Here is a 22,090-nt window from a genome sequence, read left to right as displayed (position 1 = left end):
GTCTTTCAGTGCTGCTTCGTAAATTAGCATGGGTTACATTCGTGTAAAATAATAAGCAGCATTAGACAGAAACATACGATATAATAGGAAATTGAACATTTTTAATCACACAAGACGCACGCGCCAGTGTCCAGCGGCACCATCAGCAGATGTTAGCCTGGTTAGCTAGCAGGCTAACTTGCTAACGTTTCCGAGCGGCGCAGGAGGGGGTTTAAATGTGCTTACCTGTCAACCGCAGCTTTACTGGGCCATTTCTCCTAACTCCTTGGCTAGACATTCCCCTTTGTGTTCCAGCTTGATGAAAATTCACAAAAAGCGTCTAATTCATGTGTGAGCGTATGGGTAACTGAAAACGGTATCTCCCAAAACAATCCCTTTGCTAGCTTGTGGTAGCTTGTAGTATCACCATAGCAAATCACACGGACTGTGTATGCAACATAATGGTATCATAATTACAACGATGGAATAACACTCGCTCTACTGCCCCTCTTTCCGTAAAAAAAACATACAAATAACTACGTTCACAAATGCCGTTCACGGAGCGAGCCGCGGGTACTGATACGAATCAAGTGGACGGTTTGCCCTCCATCCAGACAGGCGTCTGCTCTGCCCGTGCTGTCTGCACTGAAGCTGGTCGTGATGGTGAACACTGAGCTACATGTCCCACTGCAGGCAGGCAGGACGACGCTATATAAAAGCACATCCGGTGTACTCCTTAAAAATAAAAGCCCCACTAAAACACATGTTCGACATTTTCTTAACGCTGGCTGCCAGCAAGAAAGAAATAGCATTTTAATTTAGTGCACACACCATTAAAACACAATTAGCACATAATTAAAAATCATTTTTGCCTGGTTGAATTGGGACAAACCATCCAATTATTTTACTTTGAATGTACAAATTATCTTCATCCGGCCTTAATTTAAACAGCTTGGTACAGTTAATATGGACACGACCGCGCTGGACAGCTCCAGCGAATAGTTTGAGTTAAACGATTTAAATTACTGTGTATCCACTCTGGATCAAAACTATTCAGTAAGAGTTGTATCAGTTAAAAGCGGGGTAATATCAAAAGTGAGCATCCAAGCTTTTGGGAGGCTCATTTATCCATTGCAAAACAGAACAATTTCTCAAGCCTATTATACAAATATTCACACGTGATATGTAGTGTCTTGTATAAAATGTCATAAGGCCACTTAATACTTTGCGTCTACCACATTAAGCCAATAAAACAATTAAGCACTGTAGAAGAAATTCCTGAAGGTAGATACCCTGAATGCAGGTCTGCAGTAAAGAAAATGACTTTGACATTTAAGTCTCCAAGCTTGGTAGTGTTCATTCCTGCATCCCCCCCTGAGCCACTATGGCCATAAAGTGTGAACACACTGAAACACAGATCTCATTCATAAAATAGTTTACAATGTACTGAAGACACAACAGTGTCCTTATAACGTGTAGGCTTACAAGTATAAAGAATAACCACAGTGTCACCTAGTGGTGACATGGACACACTCACCTATTCCTTATTTCTCTCAAGAAGTCATTCTTAACACCCCTCCTACGTCACAAATCAGGCACATTTCCCTGTAACCTGCTTATATCTGAAACACCCACCAAGAGTAAAACCTTATGCAAGAGTAATAATTATTTACAAATATTTATTTAAAACGGATATTTTGTTCTTGTAATGTCACGTACAAGAATGAAATGTCTAAAAAAAAAATACAAAAATATCAACACAGTATGAACTTCCTTTTTTATGTTACAAAGAGAAATGTGGACATGTTAAAACTGGAAAGTGCTCTGGTCCTCAGGGATCTGGAAGGTATAGCAGTCTCCTGTAGCTTCAGGAACCACTGACTCATCGTCTTCATTCTGAAAGGCAGGAGGACGCATTAGAGGATTAACAGAGTCTTAGCATGTTTTGGGGGATCATTTAATGGACATGGTTTAAGATAGACTTTGTGGACCAGACCATTTCTGTCAGCCAACAAATGGTCTGTTGTGAATGCATTAACACTGAAGGCAGATAGTGTACACAACAGTATGTTTTAGTTCTAAAAGCCTTTGGTCAGTGATTTCACCAAAAAGGAAAACACCCATTAAACATACAATAAGAATTATATTGAAGGTTGCCTCGCAGAAACCTGCCAAGATCCAGCTCAGGCTACTGTACTGTTGCATCACACCCCACATTTATTCTTTGGCAGTAACGTGTGCCAACCTGCTAGCTCTGCCAAGGCTGTTGTCATTTAATCTGTGAATGAGTCATATGAATTACGATTTAAGTTGTAGTCATACTTCTTCTGCCAGTCTTTTAATTCATTCCATGTTTGTGTTCTGCTTGAATTGTTGAAGGAAGTGGTTTGTATCACAACTGTAACGAACTGTACAATCACACTGAGTGGCATTTCCTGACAAAGTCTTTGGAAAATCGAGCACATATATGCATTTTGGAAACGAAAAAAGCAAAGCTGAACAGATACAGAAGAAAATTAACTCTTAAAATGAAGCCACTGCGGTCATTCAAGAATCTAAAATTCAAGGTGCATGTATATACAAATGTCTATGGTTGTTTTCACCATTAGCGCTGACACCTGTTTTCAGCACTTACCTCTTCAGAGAAGAATCTGTCTATGATGTTGAGAGAGGACTTATAGACAGCCTCGTTGTCATGGGACTGCAGTGCCTCAATCTTGTCCAAACCACCCAACTCCTCAATCAATAGGCACACTTTTTCAATTTCACCAGTTTTGTATGCCATCTGTGGAGAAGGGGGGAGACTTCCGTAAGACTAATGGTTTCCTTAGCAAGAGATGAACCATTACCATCCATTTTAATCTGTGACTGTCAGGAATACATCTGCATCATTCTGTCATTTAACTGGGACCTGCTGGTGGAGGAGTCTGTATATTTCCAGGCTAATTTCTCTTAAATGTATTTTAATTATTGTCTGAGCGGACTTAATATATCTCCCATTGTCAAGTTGTGTCTAAGGTTTGTCCTATTTAATGGAGTGAACAACGTTACTGTTGCATAAGAACCTCATGGGATGGTAATGCTTGCTAGGTATCAGTCCAACCCTGAGATGTTACCAGGTAAACAGAGTTATGGCTTATGAATTACTTTGGATTTTGACTGCAAAAATGTATGAACATATAAATTAATGCACATCTGACAGGTTTGGCCCCACCATCATTTGTTCATTCCTGAAAATGGACACCTCATGGAGCATAATCTCTTACGCCACCAACTTTTCTGGTTAGTTAATCAAGTCACTCATTTCACATCACACATGACGAATTAATCTGAGGAAACTGGTTTAAATGTGTCTTCCTTATAATCTCTTCTCATCAGCAAAAAAGAAATACATTCTAAAAATGCTTTGGTGTAGCTATCATTGCTACACATTTTATAACTTTGACAAAAATCATTGCAGATACTGTATAATTTGTACTGTGATACATTACCTATAACTTAGTCAAGTATAAATTGTATGCATGTTGATTTGCATACATATACACAATACACTGGCTCTAAAGTAAGCCTCAGAGATCAGCTGCAATGTCAGACAAGTTGGGGGTAAAATCTACTCCACACATGACACAGAGTTTCAATCACAGCATTTTGATCACACCACAAAAAATCTTGCAGTAAGCAACTACAAAACACACAACAACAGGGTCTTTACCTGTAAAATATTGTAGATTGCATCCAGGATGACCAAGATGATTTTGCTGTCTTTGGCTGTGAGCAGGGTGAACAGAGGCCCCAGCACACTGCACTGGACCAGGTAGGCCACCTGCTCCACTGTTCCACCACTGGTGTAGTTGGTGACAGCCCACACCGCCTCCTTCTGAGTCTTGTAGTCTCCCTAAACAGAAATGACATCAGAAATGACAAGTTTTAGGCCAGAGAAAAGTACAGAGATGAACTACAGATACTTAAGATATACTGAATGAGCCTTAATGAAATAAAAGTAATATCATCATAAATCAGCTCCTCAGAGAAAATTACTTAATTTGTTCATAAAACAAAAAAACTCTGTAAAAACTGCAGCATTCTGGAGAGACGTTGGGGAAAACGCAAGTGACTGCACTGGTCAGGGTATTTTAGATTACAGGAAGAACAATAATAAAAAAAAACCCAGGCATATATACGTATAAATTATTATTAACTTATCGACAACTTTGTGATTCTCTTTTTGATGCAGTATATACATACAGTATACATACATGTATGTTGTGGTCTGTGAGGCAGGTATTTAGCCAGTAAAATAACTCATTGTAAATAAATAAATTGCATTTGGAGTATTTTAACAAGCCAGCTGTATTTCCTGTCTCTTGTGTTCTGACCTGTTGGAGGATCTCCACCAACATGGGCATCAGGCCTGCATTGATGACCTCCTGGATCTGGGTGTCCTTGCCAGCAGTGATATTGGACACTGTCCAGGCTGCCTCTTTCTGGATATTGGGCTTGTGGTGTCGCAGCAGGCTGGGGAACATTGCCAGAGCACCTGCATTCAGCACACACTGTGTCTGCTCGTCTGTCCCAGTCACAATGTTGCCAAGTGACCGCAGGGCTGGAGTCTGCAAGGTGAGGGAGAGCATGTCAATTATTTAGGAATCATATATAGGAGGAATAATGGTGATGAATATGAATATGGTTTGAAACCTAAATTCTGTGTGTTCATGCATATCTATTTGAAGCCACTAATGATGCACACAGCAGCAGCATAAGCTTGATTTTGAGTTACAAACTCAACATCACATACCACAATGGAGAGCTCCCCACAGGCCAGCAGCTGCACCAGGCGGGGCACCAGGCCAGCCTGTACCACCACCTCTATCCTCTCATTGGAGCCATCGGTCAAGTAGGACACGGCCCAACAGGTGTCGACCAGAATCTCCCTGTCATCGTGGTGCAGGAGGCGCACCAGGGCTGGGAGCAGCTGCTGCACCGCCGTCAAAGGAGGTGCCGGGTTCTTGTTCCGACACAGGTTGGACAGCGTCCAGGTGACATTGCGCAGGTAGACAGACTGGTATGGTGGATAAAGAGCCAAGTATTATTTTAAAACATCAAAGTGTCATAACATGATAGTTGTTAGAGAAACAGATACTGACAAGCCCTAGAGAGACTCAAGAGAGTCAATTCCTGCAATTTGTGACGACCCGCTCTAACTACTGTGCCAGAGCCACATTAAATAACTTCTGTCAAATCACTGAATAACATTTTTAAGGTGCAAGAGCAAAGTCAAATTACAGACCGCTCTGCTGTGTGCAAAAGGCCTCTCAACGGTGCATTAACTTTTCAACAGGAATAAATCGTTTCACACCACATGCCAAGATAAGCCTTGTTGACACTGAAAGCGTTTCAGGTGAACTAATATTTAGTTAGGCCTTGTCTGTGGGCATATAAGCAATTGGCAAAACCACAGTATCCCAACAAAACCAAACTAGAAAAACCAGTACAGCACAAACGTTGTTTTTGTTTTTATGAAAAGAAAAGCTGTAGCCAGTCTACTACACCTCCTCCTGCTACCACAGTAAACAACATACATTATCTTTTTTTTTAAAAAAAAGATTATTTTTTGGGGCTTTTTACCTTTAATGGACAGGACAGATTGAAATGGGGTGAGAGAGAGAGAGTGGGGGTTGACATGCAGCAAAGGGTTGCAAGCTGGAGTCGAACCTGCGACCGCTGCAGCGAGGCATCGCCTCTGTACATGGGGCGCCAGCACTATCCACTATGCTACCGACGCCCCAATATACATTAGCTCAACCATATTAATGTCAAATTTCTAATTTGGATCATATGTTGGAAAACACCTTTTGACTTTTTTTGGTTCTTTTTTCAGATGCAGAATAAACCTGAACACACCCACACTGCAACTTATTGAGGAGTTGATCAGATCAGGAGAGCACAGCTCTAAATACAAATTGTGTTTTATTTGAATTCAGATGTAACTGGAGCCAAAACACATGGAAAAGAATCAGGATCTGATTCTAATGTGGCAGGGGATACATATGGTGACAGATGCATACATGCACTCATGCACCCCACATAAGGACAGGCTAGTCGATTCTGAAGAGCATCAATTAAGTTAAGTTTATAGTTTAAGTTTATTTCCTTTATTAATCCCCCTGAGGGGAAATTCAATGTTTTCACTCTTGCTTGTCAATTACACACAGGTCCGAAAGGCACACACATGCACAAACAGGACCTATACGAGCACAAAGTGGAGAGATGTCAGAGTGAGGGGGCTGCCCTTGGTGAGGCCTGAGCGGTTGGGGGGTTCGGTACCTTGCTCAAGGGCACCTCGGCAGTGCCCAGGAAGTGAACTGGCACCTCTCCAGCCACCAGTCCACGCTCCATATTTTGGTCCGGATGGGACTCAAACAAGCCTCCGGTTCCAAACCCAAGTTCCTATGGACTGAGCTACTGCCGCCCGTAGATTACAAATCTACTAACAGCTTGATCCAACTGATCTGCCTACACCATAAAAATCTTGCTATTCTAATGCCAAATGGGAGCACAAGTCTGCCTCAACTGGACTCAGACAATGTCAATTTATAAATCTGAATAGAACACACTGAAACCAAGATGAAAAAGTCTCTTAAAAGCAGCAGTGCAATACTGTTTGATAGAAACTCACAGGAAACACAGACAGGTCAGGGGCTGCCAGCAAGGCGAGGAGTGGCTGGAGACCACCATGTTTGATCACTAGGTCTCTGTAGTTGGATCCATCACCTAGATTTTAGGGGAAAAATACATTTAAAGTCATGTGCTGTTTGGAGTGCAATCAGAACAGAAAAAAAGCAAACTGTGACTATATGAAAATTACAGTCAGCCACTATAGTGCAGGGTTACATATTTTCCATTTCAGATTTTCATACTTTAAGACTCATATTTCCACAGTTCTTGGTGTATTTTTCCAACCATATCTGACATCGGAGTACCAACAGCTAAAACCAATGAGTTGAAAAAAGTGAAATACGTTATTTATTTTATTTAAATTTAATTACTTAATATTCAAAGCATCTGTGCAGCCTTGTTAATTCACTGTGTCCATGGAAACAACAATTAGCACACCGATAACGGTATAATTTCCTTTTGCATAAAATATTATTTTTCTAATAACTACATTACTGCATAACTCGTAAATGCCCAGACAAGCTTCATATTTTGTTATTTCCTATGCTACATATGCAATTCAAAGATAATCCATTTTCTTTTGAACTACTTTGGTTGCGGATGTCTGGATTTGGTTCAGTTATACGGCGCTTGGGGCAGAGCTGTTTTGCATGCTGTGACATGCAGGCATAGAGGCAGCCCTATGTAGAAGTATGTGTTCAATTGCACACCATATTTCCTGCTTTGCTTTCGAAGACATCAAGCTCGTTCTGGCCCGCACTTTCTCACACAGTGGTAAACATTTTGGTTGTGCTGGCTGCCTGCTACAAAAGCCATGAAAAACACTCTGCTTGTAGGTCTTTGATCAGTTTGTCTAGACACAAATACTTTTCCACACTGTTTTCTTTCTTCAATACTTATCCAGACCTGGATATTATTAAAATTAAATTCCATAATTTTCCCATCTGCATAGGAACCACGACAATAAGGAGCTGGCCCTTCAGCATTAGTATTAGCTTCAGTGTTATTCAACTACCATAATATCTCGGGCCCTTTTTCTCACCATGATCTGTTCTAAAATCTTTACTGACTAAGAAAACAACCTGTGTTGATACTCTAATAGACAGCGCGTTCCTTCTTATCTTGCATGAATCACCTTTGGACAAGAATTCACTGTGTCAACAACACACGTACAGTAAGATTACTAGGACACACCCTCTTAATTTAATTCAAAATCCCTCAACATGGCAACCCAGATGCACACAATAACAACAACAAATCCGCACATCACAACTATCTAGGTAAATAAGCTGAACAATATAGCAGTGCAGGATGTAGTAATGGAAGTGCAGAGGTAAAACAAGTAACCTCAGACACAAAGAGACGTTAAGTGTTGTTGGCCTACAGTACCTGCGATGTTTCCCAGGGCCCAAATGGCCTGCTCGCTGATGTGCGGGTGGGGTGATGTCACCAGGCTGATGAAGGCTGGGATGGCCCCTCCTTCCACTACAGCAGTTGTCTGCTCTGAGGTACCCGAGGCAATGTTGGTCAAGGCCCAGGCTGCCTCAAACTGGATGGGGGGGCATTCTGACCATGCCAGAAAACTAACAAACTTTGGGATGAGTTGGGCAGCGATGATGCTGTCAATAGGTGGGTGTTTTTCTCTGGAGAGGAGCTTCCTGTAGATCAGATCAAACACAGTTGGGGTGTAATTAAGATAAAGTACTTTTAAAGAAAGAGAAAGTCAAGATGTATTGTTCTTCTGGTTATACAGCTACAGTGTATAGGCAACAATGTGATATATTTTAGTCTGGGAGGCTCAATTGAAGAAAAACAGTAATATAAAAAGACTTATAAAATGCAAAAACGTTAGATATATTTTTGGGGGGGGGAAATAAATACAATCAAAGCAACTTGTAGTTGTGTTAAATGTCATTACAGTAAGAACTAGCTGAAGGACAATACATGAGTTATCATGTTTAACAGATTTGGGAACAAATGAATTTTTTACTTAATAGGAGGAAGCAAGACATCCGCAAAAGAATATGCCCGAAATCTAACTGTTAAATACGATGGACAAACTGTCATGATTTAGGAGTATTATATAGGAGAGATGATATCCAGATGATGAAAGACTGGACAAAAAAAATATGCTCCATGTGGACTGTGTCTATAAGCATAAAATGCCCTCTAACAACCTGGGAACAATTGTATTATATTATCTCATTAAAACTCTTCAGTCAAGCTTCTTTTACTAAATGATTTTTACCTGGCAGCCTGCGTAGCCTGCAGCTGATGATCTAGACTCTGGCTGTTTACACCTCCTACAATCTCCTCCACGGACCAGTGCTGGGGAGGCTGTGAAAACAGAAACAAAAACAGATTACTTATCTGGCAGGTAAACCTGGGGCAAAAAGCAGATAAAAATAACCTGCAACATGCACTTGCATTTCTAGGTCAAGGTTTCAGTGTCAGGAAAGTGCAGATCAATTGTAAAAAAAGAGCGGAAAAAATAGTTTTGACCTAAAATTTGTTTTCAGAATTATTAGGTACTGAATGCAAATTCAAGGCCTTCATAACATACACTGATTAACACTAACAGTGACTCTTTAAGCAATGAGGAAGTATTTTAAAATGAAGTGGAACAACCTTCACACTGTTATCTTTAGGTAAACACATGTGCACTTTAAATGAAAACATATAAGTGTGGGTGAAACCTTAGTTATGCTTTGAGCTTGCTCCAAGTTTCACTTTGTATAATGAGTACAAACAGACCAAGCTTTTATCTGCCTTTCTGGTTCAATTTGACTAGACCTATTCTCTGAGGATAGTGCTGGGTGTTGGCATTGAGCTTGCTGCAGCTCAATCATAGCCAACTAAATTATACAATCAAATGTTTCAGACACGCAAAACCAGTTGTGTTATTTCAGGTGCCTCCTGTTTACTGTCCCCAGCCAAATGAAATAGAGTGTATGAAAGGGGCATTAGAGCTGACCAGGATCAGCTGCTGGGTACCTGAGCGTTGGGGTCTTTCTCTTGGAGAGGGGAAGTCGGATCCTCCAGAAGAGTCTGGACGTTCCTCCTCTTCAGGATCTGATCATCCTTCTTCGCTTTACGTAGCTCTACGTTGACTTCCGCTCTCCTTCGCCTTAGCTCCTGAAGAAGTCGGTACCCATGAGAATATATGGTTGTATTTATTTCGATAAGTGACATAATTAATGTTATAATGTCGGCTGTTGATCGCGGAACTTACGTTGGCATCTTTCCCTTTGTTTTTGAACTGGGTGAGACGAGCTCCGTTGTCGCTGCCAGCTGACATTCCTGACCGTTGAACAAGACAACTGCAATAACGTACAGACACTCCCTGTTCAGAGATGAAAATTCAACGTTAAAAATTAAACAGCCATGTAAACGGTTAATTTCACTTCCTTCCTCTGCTTTAAGTGAGCTAACGGGCGGTGGATAAGCTAACGCTAGCAGTTAACTGGCCGCTTCTCTTGAGGCAAAGCCGGTTATCTAACACCATGTGGCCCCGCCGCACACGGAGCCTGCCTGATAAACCAACACCCCAAACCCCGCTGAAATTCACAACAACAACGATAAAACCATAAAATTATAAGCAACACAATAACTTAAACTAAAACCATAACAATACGTTTGTTTAAAATGCAGATTTTGTCACACGACATGTGCAACGCGCTTACCGTTCAGATTTCTTGTAATTTTTTTTACACCAAATGTGACGTCACGTATATACCACCCTGTTTTCCTTGCGTTTTGATTGGTCAGATGAACCACAAGCCCCTCCCCCTAGCCCACTGGTAACAAAAAAAAGCTTCAGACAACACACCCGTTGTCAAAGGCAACCGCTGGTAGTATCGCGAGACAAAGCTTCCACATCTTTGTGCACTGGTAGGCTTTCATTATGAACCATTGCGGCCATGTCTGAGCTACCCAATGTACCGAGCGTAACATTTTCCTCACATAACAAATTGTCATTAAATTTTAGGTGCTCAAAGACACGTCTCACCGCTGTTTTTTATTTGCTCTTACAGTTTGATAATGGTTATTTTCCACATGTAACTACGTAATGACCCAGTGGCCTAATGGATAAGGCATCAGCCTCCGGAGCTGGGGATTGTGGGTTCGAGTCCCATCTGGGTCGTCTTTAGCTCCTTTTCAGGGCTTAAATATATGAAAGACAGGGCGCTCCTCGCAGTGATGGGTATGATGGGATATGGGATTCTCTTGGTAAATAATAAAACCCCAAACTGGTCTACATTGTACCAACTCAGTCACTCTAGCAAGGTGAGTATGCTCAACACCAGGACAACCGTGCTGTTAAAAACCTTGCTTTAACTGGGCAGTGGGGGGGGGGTACATAAATTATAATCTGAACCTCAATTAGCAATGCTGAAAAGGCCAAATAAGACAAATAAAAATATGGCATGTACAGATGAATATGTCTTTTCACAGTTTAACTCCAGCATTAAACCAATCTACAAGTAAGAGTAGTCACATAAGTGGAATTTAACCAGAGCTAGAATATTAGAAATCAAAATGCAGAATCTGTAACAGAAAAGTACCAAAAGTTCCACTCATCTGATAAAACACAGTTAAGCATGTTTGCCCCTGTCTCTTGTCTGATGGTGCCATAGGATGGTATCCAAATTCAGTGGTTCTCAACCAGGGGTCATCCCCAGAAAAATGAGAAATAGTTCATTTTTACTATTCAATTCACTAAAGATGTGAGCCCAATGTGAGTAAAAGTCAAAAGAGTGACAATTCTGATCACAGGTTTCATTTCCTCTCAGAAGCACCATCTTATCAAATGGAGTCATGACCTGATGTACGTATCAATTTAGGGGTCCTTGACATGAAAAACATTTGAGGAAATGTTAAACTCCAAAGCAATTACGTAATGTGGTTCACATAGATAAAATGCTAAGTGGGTAATAGTCATCAGAATTTCATAACTTGGGGACTTTTACGATTGGTTCATTTTAAAACCTAATGTATGAGAAAGTTACACATTTCCAGCACACTCATGCTGAGGTCAATGAGTGTCATACTGGAAAGGAAAGTGTTAAGTTCTCACGATGAGAGTTACTGATAAACCTCCCAGATAAGTAGGCTACTAATACAAACATTTCTCACAGGTTTTGACTCTGATGAAGACGCAGCTGGCGTCGAAACGTTAGTCACAAATAAATTCATCACAAGTGATCTGAGTGCTCCAGTGCTTTTCTTGTGGATTCTTCCCAGGGGTGATTTTGATTTCTCACACTTTATTCATTTAAGCTAAAGAAAGATCCTGAACCAGGAAATATTCTATGTTTGCAGCATAGGTGTATATTTTAGGAGGGGCACAGGGGACACAACCCTAAATATGTCCGTACTCTGAATTCATTTCATCTGTATTTCTGCAAGTCTTCTGAAAGCTCACAGACACAGACGAAAAAATTCTCCGACCACATGTCGCAATATATTTCATGGATATTTCATGGCCTCACAGACCACCACTGTCTCCAACGCTGCCCCCGTTCAAAGGTACAACATAGACCTCCTCCACCTTCGCCGTGTTTGTTGTTGTCAGAAACTCTTGACTCTGACCTTGAGTGCCACCCAGTGTAAATCTATGTCAACATAAGGGATGCAAGGATATACGTGGGCAGTGAGGGTTACTACATGTTTGAAATGAACAGATTTTTTTAATTAAATAAAGGAAGTATTAATGAGCTTTAACCCACCAAGCATCAAGGCAGACTAGCATTATTTATACTGACGAAATGGAGCCAACAAAATTAACATGAGCTTGTCTTAAAGGCCCTGTTTAGACCTGATGTTAACATGTGTTTTGGCTGATCCGGTCACAAGAAGTCAGTGCTAAATACAAGTGTAAATGACCACCAAGATGCATTGTGAGCCAATCTAAGACCACTTGCCCCATCCTGATGCGTCCCCAACCAGGACTACACCAATGCAGGACATGATGGTTGTTTTGGCGACGGTGGACAAATGCTCATAACTTTACCCATTTTATGTAGAGTTGGGCGAAGTGTTGCATGACTATCCATCATTTTGCCCTGTGGAAGGAGACATGTTGAAATCTGCTGACAGCAATGTTTTCAATAGGTCTTAAACAACCGCTGACATGACAGCTAGCAAAAGTGTGGATATAAAAACTATACAGGTGATGCAGCAACGACATCTGAACACAGGTTGTCAGTCGGAGAAGTGTGATAGGCACAGGTGTGAACAGCTATGTGTCTTGGCTGTCCTCTTGTGATTGGCTCACCCAAAGCCCATGTTAATACCCAGTGTAAACGGAGCCAGTGACAGGTTGAGGTGACAGGTGACCTGAGAGTGTTTAGACTCACGAGTCTTCACTGCCCTCCTGTGGTCATTGTGAAGATTGCAGCACATTAATTGCGTCAAAAAAAAGTATCAATGCAGAAATGATAGCAAGTAATCACACTTCTGGTAAATATTTTCTTGATACAGTAGAAGAAGTCAAAACTATTGAAAAAAACTCATTAATGTCGACCATAATCTCAGTCAGCCTGTCAGTATGTCACTATTTGATTAGTTTTGTTACCTTTGTCTTTCTACAAATATGAATTATTTTGTATTTACCTGTCGTTTTAAAATTATTTTTTCAATATATCTTCATAATATTAAACTGTTGAATGCTGTTTCTACAAGATGCAGCAATATTTAATCATTCTTGTATGTTTTATGACTGCTCCACTGTATTTTTTGTTCTTGTAATGAATAATAAAAGCGTTCATTTGTGTTATTTTCAGATTGCTTTACTTTGGTGCCTGTATTTAGAAAGTATAGGTCCGGAAATTGTTAATTTGACAGTTAATGATGTGTCGCAGTTCCTGCATGTGACCACCAGAGGGGAGTGAAGACTGATTGATATTGAATACACTCAGGTACACCGTCACCTCCACCTCTCATCAAGGCGGGCTGATGTCAGCAGAAAGGTTGCTATCATTTGCCCTGGAGTGGAGGATATTTTATAAAATTACCCAGCAAAAATGCAAGTAAACCATCCACACAGACGACTGTAAACATTCTGTTGGATAACACATACCAGAAGGTAAACCCTGTGTCCTGTAAGATAAAATCCTAGTTTGTAAAATAAACAAACAAAAACAGAGAACAAAGAATATCTCACCAGATCAGCATTTCCCCTCTTACAGTGTAAACAACAACAGGAGCCCTTTTAGAATCCATTTATGAATGGAAGGAGTGTAATATCACAGTGTTTATTTCTGTGTTAGGGACGTCCCACCAGCTCCCTTTCCACCACATCCCATCTCATTCCTGAGCGGCTGTATAAAAATCCCAGGAATCCCCTCTGTGAGGCAGACCTTAACATATGTGTCCACACTGAACATCCAGCTGAACATCCAGGATGGCAGGGATTATTCTGTTTCTCTTGTTTTTGGGCTTTCCTCTTTACATGACAGAGGAGCATGTTGTCAACGGTGAGTGGTATATTTTCATGTGGTGGAGAAATACTGTTTTTTTTTCTTATTACACATTCACTTGTTGCTTTACATGTTAAGATCTTTATATTGAAGTCTATTAACTGTACAAGTATAATTTCACATCAGAGGGGATTTACTCATTCCTAAACTTTCTTACCAATTTTAACATCAGTCTATCTATCTATCTGTAAAAGAAACTACAAAAAGAGGCTATTTTTTCCTGCAAATTTCACATCCCTAAACAATTATATAATCATTCACATAGATAAAATGCTAAGTGGGTAATAGTCATCAGACTTTTATGATTGGTTCATTTTAAAATCTAATGTCTGAGCTGTAGATTCTTATAAAGTTACACATGTCCAGCACACTCATGCTAATGTCAGTGAGTGTCATACTGTAGAGGAAAGTGTCAAGTTCTCAAGATGAGAGTTATTGATAAACCTCTGAGATAAGTACTAACTAACATTTCTCACACTTTATTCAGGAAATATTATATGTTTCAAGCATAGGTGCAGATTGTAAGGGGGACACTGGGGACACAACCCTCAATATTTAGAACATGTTCATTTTCAAAACATAAAAGAGGCAGAAGACTTTTATTTTGACAAAACAAAATAAATTCAAAGGTACAAATTTGTGCATGAAAATTCACCAGAAAGCAGGAAAGTAGGTGTTTGACACTATATGTCCTCCCTTATGTTGACACGAAATCTGCCTCCTTGGAAGGAACATCCACAGTGAATGAATCCGTTATTATAGCTTAGTGCTTTATTATTACAGGAAATGTCTAACTGAAGTATAACTTATTGCTTGTGTCAACCCAGAGCTGTACACCCTGATAGAAAAGGGCCAGCCCAGCTTTGTGGATCCAGCTCCGAGCAACCAGAGCCGGCTGGTGGTTAAAGAGCCCTCCCTGCCCATCAACGAGCTCCTGGAGAAGACCAGCAAGACCGGGGAGTCCAAATTCACACTCCATCCTCTACCCTCTGCTGTCTGGCCAAAGCACACCGACCTGGCCCCCATCCCCCGCCACCACGGCCCCCACAACAAGAGCAAAAAGGGCCCCAAGAGCGACCGACTGGTGGAGCACAACAGCGAGAAGACCAGAGCAGAAGTTGCTGGTCTGCTTCCCAAAACTCCCCTGACAGGAGCCACAGCTGCTGTCACCAACCGCACTGTGCAGAGAACCAACCAGGACGCCCAGTCCAACATCAGTCCTCCTCAGCAGAGTGAACCAGAGGGTCACCCCAACTCCAGACCCAGGAGTCCATCCCACACACAGCCTCAGGCTCTGCCGCACCAACCGGCCCCTTCCCCGCGCAGAGATCCCCCCAACCGACGGCTCGACCCAGAGGAGAACCGACCGGGGAAGTCCAGTCTCTATCAGTCAGGTATCGGTGCAGCGAGCAGGAACAACAGCCGCCCGCCTGTCCTCTTCAACCGGCGCTCCTCCAGCCTGCTCTACCAATTGGACATCCTGAGACGAGGTACGGGAGGATATGTTGTGTCCTGACCTTGGAGGTTGACCTGTGTATTGATACAGAGCTGTGCACAGCGTCTTTGAACGTTACTTTATTGAGCTTGAGCTTCCCATTTGGGATTACATATTTCAAAAGAGAGTTTCAACATCTGGGAAAACCTTTGATGCTCAGTATCACAGTATTTATTACCATTAATAACCTTTGAAATATTGTAGTACATAGTCACAGTGACAAATGACTCAAACTGAACGCAATTTTTTAGTGTTTAAGTCACTGAATTAAAACAAAATGCATTTCTATTCCACTTTTTTCCCCATGTAATTTCTATTTCTTACAAAGTTAAAAGAGTCTTGTGACATTTGATGACAAAACGGGTCAAAACTTGATTTTTATACTAAAGTTTCCAAAATGCCTTTGACCAAAAACTGAAAAAAATGCTCAAAAGCTACATTTCTTAGTGCATCCTGGTGGCCTATGGGCTGATCATATCATCGACAAGTCCACTGAGTCTGGCTAGGGACTTTTGTTACATAGCATCCAGCAACTCCCACATTATTTGCCACTCTGCGCTGTCTCCTGTCTAATAAAGACGACAAAATACCTCATAAAATACCTAAAAAATATCTACATATGTTTTACTCCTGTGAAGATAAGTCAGTCATATAAGTAACATCATATACACTAACACGCAGAGTTCATAGAGTTCACTCAGAGTGATAATGACAGTGATGATAGTTTGAACTCTCCACTGGTAGTTAGTGAACATCTCTTGCCACTAATTACAACCACCTCCCTCGAGTCTGGCTGTCAGTGTTTCCCTTTGTGTGCAGCGAGGTTGTAAAGAAACTGATGCAGAGTGAACAAGAAGGTCCTGATGTTGTAATTAAGATGGAAAATGTAACACGGATATGATCCCATCACACACACACCACCCCCTCCGGTCCCATGCGGAGGAATGCAGTGCCTGGGTTTTGTAATGACAACCTTGTTCTTTGCTAATGACGCTGGAATGAGAGTCTGGCAGACAGTCACTCTCTCTCACACTCTCATCCCTTCATCCTGTCTTCTGCTTGTGTTCTTCTCCATAGAGTACGACTTCACGCATGATGCCTTCTGCATGAGTGAGTGCAGGAAGGAGAAGGAGGAGAGGGAGTATTACTGCTACAGTGAGTTTGGTATGTAACCACGAGAGACAAAAAGAGTTTGTCAAAGGTAGACAAAGTAACATGCAGGAAGAGCCTGAAGCCTTGGCCAGTGAGCGTGAACTTTAATGTTTCAGTACTGATTAGTTCATAGAAGTCTGTTTTTCCCCCAAAAAATAAACATCCCTGAACATTTTGAACAAATCACTGGCTTTATGGAGGTAGTTAAGTAAATGTTGATTGTACAGTTGCTATAGAATAATTCATAGGTGTGGACTCGGGTTACATGACTTGGACTTGAATCAGACTCGAGTCACAAATTTGATGACTTTAGACCTGACTTTACAAAATCAAACAAGAATTTCAACTAAACTTGGACTTAAACACCAATGACCATTGGACAACTTGGACTTGAGCCTGACTTGAAACGACTTTATACCTTTTTAACCTTTTTACCCAAACATTAGAAAGTATGTTATTTAAAAAGTGTGTCACAAATCATTTAATTTCCCTTCATTTCCTCAATCAGCCAACATTAACGCTATTCATTAATCCCTACATCATTTGTTTGAACCAGTCCGACAGCATCCAGTCAAGTTGCAGGAGAAAACCATGAAGAACTGATGTTACAATACTGAGCGCCAGTTGGAAAAAAGGATATCAAAGATAATTTCAAATGTGTACAAAAACCATTCAACAAAAACATAATTAAACATTAATATAAGCTAAACATCAATTTTGAGGCTTGTAGTTTAAAGAAATAGTTCAACGTTTTGGAAGTGGGAAGATTGATGCCATTCTCATGAAAACAGGGGGGAACAACTTGCCTTGCTCTGTCCAAATTTAACAAAAATTATACTACCAGCATGTTTAAAACCATCCATCCATTTTCATCCCCTTATCTGAGGCCGGGTCACAGGGGCAGCAGGTCAAGCAAAGCACCCCAGACGTCCCTATCCCCAACAACGCTTTCCAGCTCCTCCCAGGGGACCTCAAGGTGTTCCCAGGCCAGATGAGATATATAATCCCTCCAGCATGTGCTTGGTCTGCCCTGGGGCCTCCTACCAGTGGGACGTACCCAAAACACCTCCAGCTGGAGGCACCCAGGAGGCTACTTGATCAGATGCCCGAACCACCTCAACTGACCCCTTTCGACACAGAGGAGCAGCGGCTCTACTCCGAGCTCCCTCCGGATGTCCGAGCTCCTCACCCTATCTGTAAGCCTGAGCCCAGCCACCCCACATTTCGGCAATCTCATTCTTTCGGTCACTACCCCGAGCTTATGACCACAGGTTAGGGTTGGGACGTATGGACTAGTAAATCAGAAGCTTCGCCTTCTGGCTCAACTCCCTCTTCACTACGACAGTCCGGAGCAGCGCTCACGTCACTGCAGAAGCTCCAAAACTAATTAATTATCTGGTTTGTTCAATCTGCTTTTGTCAGTGCTGGACAGAGCCAGGCTAGCGGTTTCCCCTGTTTTCAGTCTTTATGCTAAGCTAAGCTAACTGACTCGTGGCTGTAGCTTCATATGTACTGGACAAACATGAGAGTGGAATCAATCTTCTCATCTCACTCAGGGCAAAAAAGCAAATAAGCATATTTTCCCAAATGTCCAACTATTCCTTAACAAAACATGCATCTAAAATATAGATTGTATATTCAAACCTAAAATCATTATGTATGAATTTCCAGCATTTTGACATATGATGTTTTTCATTTCCCTTTAACAGCTGTCAATGGGATAGTTCATGACATAGATGTGGTGCGTAAAGGCATACGCCTCATTACACTGATGGTGAGCAGTGACGGCTTCTACAAGATGAGTCGTCTTTATGTGACCCCTGACAGCTTTTTCTTCAAAGTTCGCCTTCTGGTCCTGGACACCTACAAGTGCAGCAAGCCCTGCCCTGACATCAAGCTCGGTGAGTGTAGTGGGAATGCACAAAAGCCTCATAAAACAAAAGGATCTCACAAGAAAATTTGTTTAGTGTAGTGAAATAATGAAACTGTAGTAACTGTGAAAGTGTATCTAATGAATGCAAACCTTTGATTGATACTCAAGATCAGATATAAGACAGAAGTTGTACATCATGAGACATTTACGCAGACGTGTCAAGACCAATTAACTAAGAAGTCTCTAACAAGTCCCCACCAAAGTCTCCTTGTGTGGGATGTGGGAATTCTGTTTCCCTGAGATCAGCAAAAGCAGCAGCATCCACTTTGTTTAGGGCAAACATGAAAAATGCTCGACTGTGCACTTTTTCACGTCAACATCTTCCCTAACCATTCTCTAGGGACCAGATACATTATAATGGGCCAGATCTACCACCGGCGGCGCCATCTTCCCAGCGACCTCCTGAACCTACTAGGGGGTAAACTGAAGCCTGGAGACGGCCTCCTGAGAAGCAACAACTACGTCAAGAGATTCAACAAACGGAGGCACCAGAAAGCCCTGGAGGCCACCCGCTCCAGGTGTAGGTGAACCAAAGATAGGACTATGGCCCCCTGCTGCAGGGGAAGAGACATTGCAGCTTACCTGAACTGATCGTAACTAATAACCCCTCAGTATTGTGCAAGACAGAAGACATTTTGCGGAAGGCATGGATTTATTTTCATACGGACTGCTATGATGTATCCTAAACCTGGTTTATCTTTTTTACTCCTCTGTAAAGTTCCTGACTTGTGGTTTCTTTGATAGAAAACACAAGCATCTTCATTTAAATGGATTTTCCATGATTACTTTGTAACGTTTGGGGCGTCAAACAAGAGTGTCCCCAACCTTATTATTCCCAAAATAGCAACTCCACTCAAACTCCTCATTCATGGCTGGTTCATGAAGTCCCTAAACTAATTCAATTGGCTCACGTTAAAAGGTATATTTGGCTCATCTGAAGAATGGGTATATTTTATCATCTTGTACCAGCACTTACGTTAGCGTGTTTTTGTTAAACAAGCCAATATTTGTGCTGCAGTCAACCTTTTTATCCCCACTATAATCCAAGCACACATATGAACATGCATACAGGTAAGATTATCGGGTAAATGTTGTTGTCCTTGTTGCTTTTAAAAGCATGCCCCCGTTTTTATCAGTTGAAAAACAGAAATCAATACTTTTACACAACATCAAAGAGAAACTTTATTTTCAAGACAAGCATGCTGGCTTTTCCAAATAATGGCAGCTGCTCAGTACATTTAGAACCTTGGATCTTAATACAAACCCAATATTTCCAATAATCATGTTGATTCCTATGATTAATCAATGATGCTTCTAAATTGATATGAATGCAAAATGTTGTACTGCACCAAACAGTGTTGTTTTGTAATGCTCAGTCCCATGCATGTTGTCACTGTGGTTGTTATTGGTAGGCAGGAAATGCACTATTATTGTTACAAGGACCAAAGGGAGGGAATGAAGGGCCTGAAAAAGCAGCAACAAACCTCGGTGGAAAACAAGGAGGAGGAGGAGGAGGGAGAAAAAGGGAGAGAGGGAATGAGTGAGCACAGGACCTTTGCTTGTCATGAGAGCGGCTTATTTTCCTAACTTTAATTATGTGTCCACGATGAAATATCTGCCCAAGTAGACTGGGACATCAAAAGGGGCCTTGCTGAATGAGGAGGGGGTGTGTTGTTGTAGGGACTAAGCCATAAATCTAATCGCAGGAATCTGATCCTCTCCGCACCTGGACACATGACTCGGAAAAAGTGCCTCCGTCACAGCTCCTCTCTGGGACGGCCCTTGTTTTCTTGCTTACACGCAAACACGTCCTCCAAGAAGGGGGGCATTTAAAGTGTAGGCAAGATCAGAGGAGGAGGGAGATGGGGGCAAGGTGGAGGAGAAATAGAGGAGGTTATGTAAAATGACACAGGGAGGGGATTGAAGCAGGAGAGGGGATGTTGGGTCTGTCTTTCTAAAGGGATAGCTTCTTATTTAATCAGAAATCCCTGGCTTGATTGTAGTACGACCCCGAGCTCATGCTTCTTATGAAAGGGAAAACTTGCACTGAATGCTTACATTGCTTTACCATACACAAACCCAATAAAAATGTATATTTGTTTTGTACTCAACGAGCCTGTGAGGAATTTATTTGTCTTTAAACCAAGCCTTCACCAGCGCTATCACATACATCTGCCCACTGACTGAAACATCGATCCTCATTATCATTCCCAGTGATTGCATGGGAAGGAGCCCCCAACGCAAGACGCTCTAATTAGAGTTTAACAACCATGGTCTCTGTCTGGCCTGCGGGAGGGGAGACTGACTTGGGAACTTGGACGTCGAGGCAGGCAGGGCTAAGCCTCTTTTCTCCCCCTCTGTCCGTCTGTCAGCTCGGCCGCTTGGTTCCCAGGCTCGAGGAAGCCTCTATCTGGGATCAGCGCTGGAGGGAACAGATGCAGGCGGGCAGGAAACAGGAGCCTGCTCCACATCTTGGCTACTATCGCAGCGGGAGGACATTCCTCATCGCAGAGGATGTAAAGGAGGAGAAGGAGGAGGGAGAGAAAGCGGGGAGAGAGGAGAGGGAGGTGGGAACGTCTCTAAATTGCTTCCTGTGTGATAGCCCCCAAGCCACAAGGGGGGAGCGAGAGAAGGAGCCGATGGGTGGTGGATTTACACCACTTGGGGCTTGTGGCCATCTGCGGCGCTTGCAGCGTCCATGCGAGCCTCTGGATTCATTTAGCGGTTTGAGTGGGGAGTTAAGAAAGGGAGGTGAGAAAGAAGGGTGTGAGAGGAGTGTGAAAGGTCAACCTCAGAGGTGGCTTTTATGTGTCATATCGTAATTTGATCACAGGAAGAGTTTGTATGAATGTGTTGGGGGTCATGACCTTGTTGTTCAGGACTCACAAGCGCACACACACTTTTCTGTTAAAGCTTCAGATAATTGACATGGGGGTTGAACCTGATGTGCAGTGTTGGATTATCTCACTGAGGGGCCCCAGGAGAAAAATGAGCTGTGGGTCCCCACAGAACCCCCCCTCTCTCAGTCTTTGTATTTGTTAATGACTAGTGTGTTGATACTTTATTAGGCGCCAATTTATTCTAAAAAATACATGAATGTATGTGCATGTACATGTAAACAATAGGTCTTAAAGGGACAGTTCACTGCCAAATCAAAAATACTTATCAATCTAAATGGTTTTGGTGTGAGTTGCCGAGTGTTGGAGATATTGGAGATGTCTGCCTTGTCTCGAATATAATGGAACTAGATGGCACTTGGCTTGTGGTGCATTTGAAAAACCCAACAGCAATGTCTCTTCCCAGAAATCATGACCAATTACTCCACAGATAATCCACAGACCTTGTTGTGAGCAGTTTGATGAAGGAAGAATTTTG

The 22,090-nt window shown here is 41.9% G+C and overlaps 3 protein-coding genes and 1 non-coding gene across 4 annotated transcripts in view; 2 read left to right on the top strand and 2 right to left on the bottom strand.

Annotated features, from left to right (window-relative positions):
- Nucleotides 1-631, bottom strand: part of LOC125886011 (E3 ubiquitin-protein ligase SMURF2-like) — a 72,885-nt gene extending 72,254 nt beyond the window's left edge. Inside the window, exon 1 of the mRNA XM_049571909.1 lies at nt 226-631. Coding sequence (XP_049427866.1) covers nt 226-277 — 52 coding nt within the window. The 5' untranslated portion in view covers nt 278-631. The remainder of the gene's footprint in view (nt 1-225) is intronic.
- A 1,010-nt stretch (nt 632-1,641) lies between these two features.
- Nucleotides 1,642-10,383, bottom strand: LOC125886320 (importin subunit alpha-1-like). The gene is made up of 11 exons (XM_049572432.1): nt 10,338-10,383; nt 9,887-9,997; nt 9,649-9,789; nt 8,903-8,991; nt 8,044-8,312; nt 6,656-6,750; nt 4,775-5,038; nt 4,356-4,589; nt 3,692-3,874; nt 2,615-2,764; nt 1,642-1,875 (listed from the first exon to the last, which is right to left on the bottom strand). Exons 2-11 carry the CDS (start codon nt 9,950-9,952, stop codon nt 1,786-1,788), a joined length of 1,581 nt encoding a protein of 526 aa, XP_049428389.1. The 5' UTR covers nt 9,953-9,997; nt 10,338-10,383; the 3' UTR covers nt 1,642-1,785.
- A 342-nt stretch (nt 10,384-10,725) lies between these two features.
- On the top strand, nt 10,726-10,798 carry trnar-ccg (transfer RNA arginine (anticodon CCG)). The gene has a single exon. It is a non-coding gene; the product is annotated as a tRNA-Arg (tRNA).
- A 3,219-nt stretch (nt 10,799-14,017) lies between these two features.
- On the top strand, nt 14,018-20,790 carry LOC125886492 (UPF0450 protein C17orf58 homolog). The gene is made up of 5 exons (XM_049572741.1): nt 14,018-14,132; nt 14,963-15,625; nt 16,708-16,794; nt 18,492-18,683; nt 19,056-20,790. The coding sequence occupies exons 1-5, from the start codon at nt 14,060-14,062 to the stop codon at nt 19,241-19,243; spliced, it is 1,203 nt and encodes a 400-aa protein (XP_049428698.1). The 5' UTR covers nt 14,018-14,059; the 3' UTR covers nt 19,244-20,790.
- Nucleotides 20,791-22,090: the final 1,300 nt, after the last annotated feature.

This window comes from Epinephelus fuscoguttatus, linkage group LG3, assembly GCF_011397635.1.
Source record: "Epinephelus fuscoguttatus linkage group LG3, E.fuscoguttatus.final_Chr_v1".
NCBI lineage: Eukaryota > Metazoa > Chordata > Actinopteri > Perciformes > Serranidae > Epinephelus > Epinephelus fuscoguttatus.
Note: the sequence above shows the minus strand (reverse complement) of the source record. Positions and strands in the feature narration are given on the sequence as shown.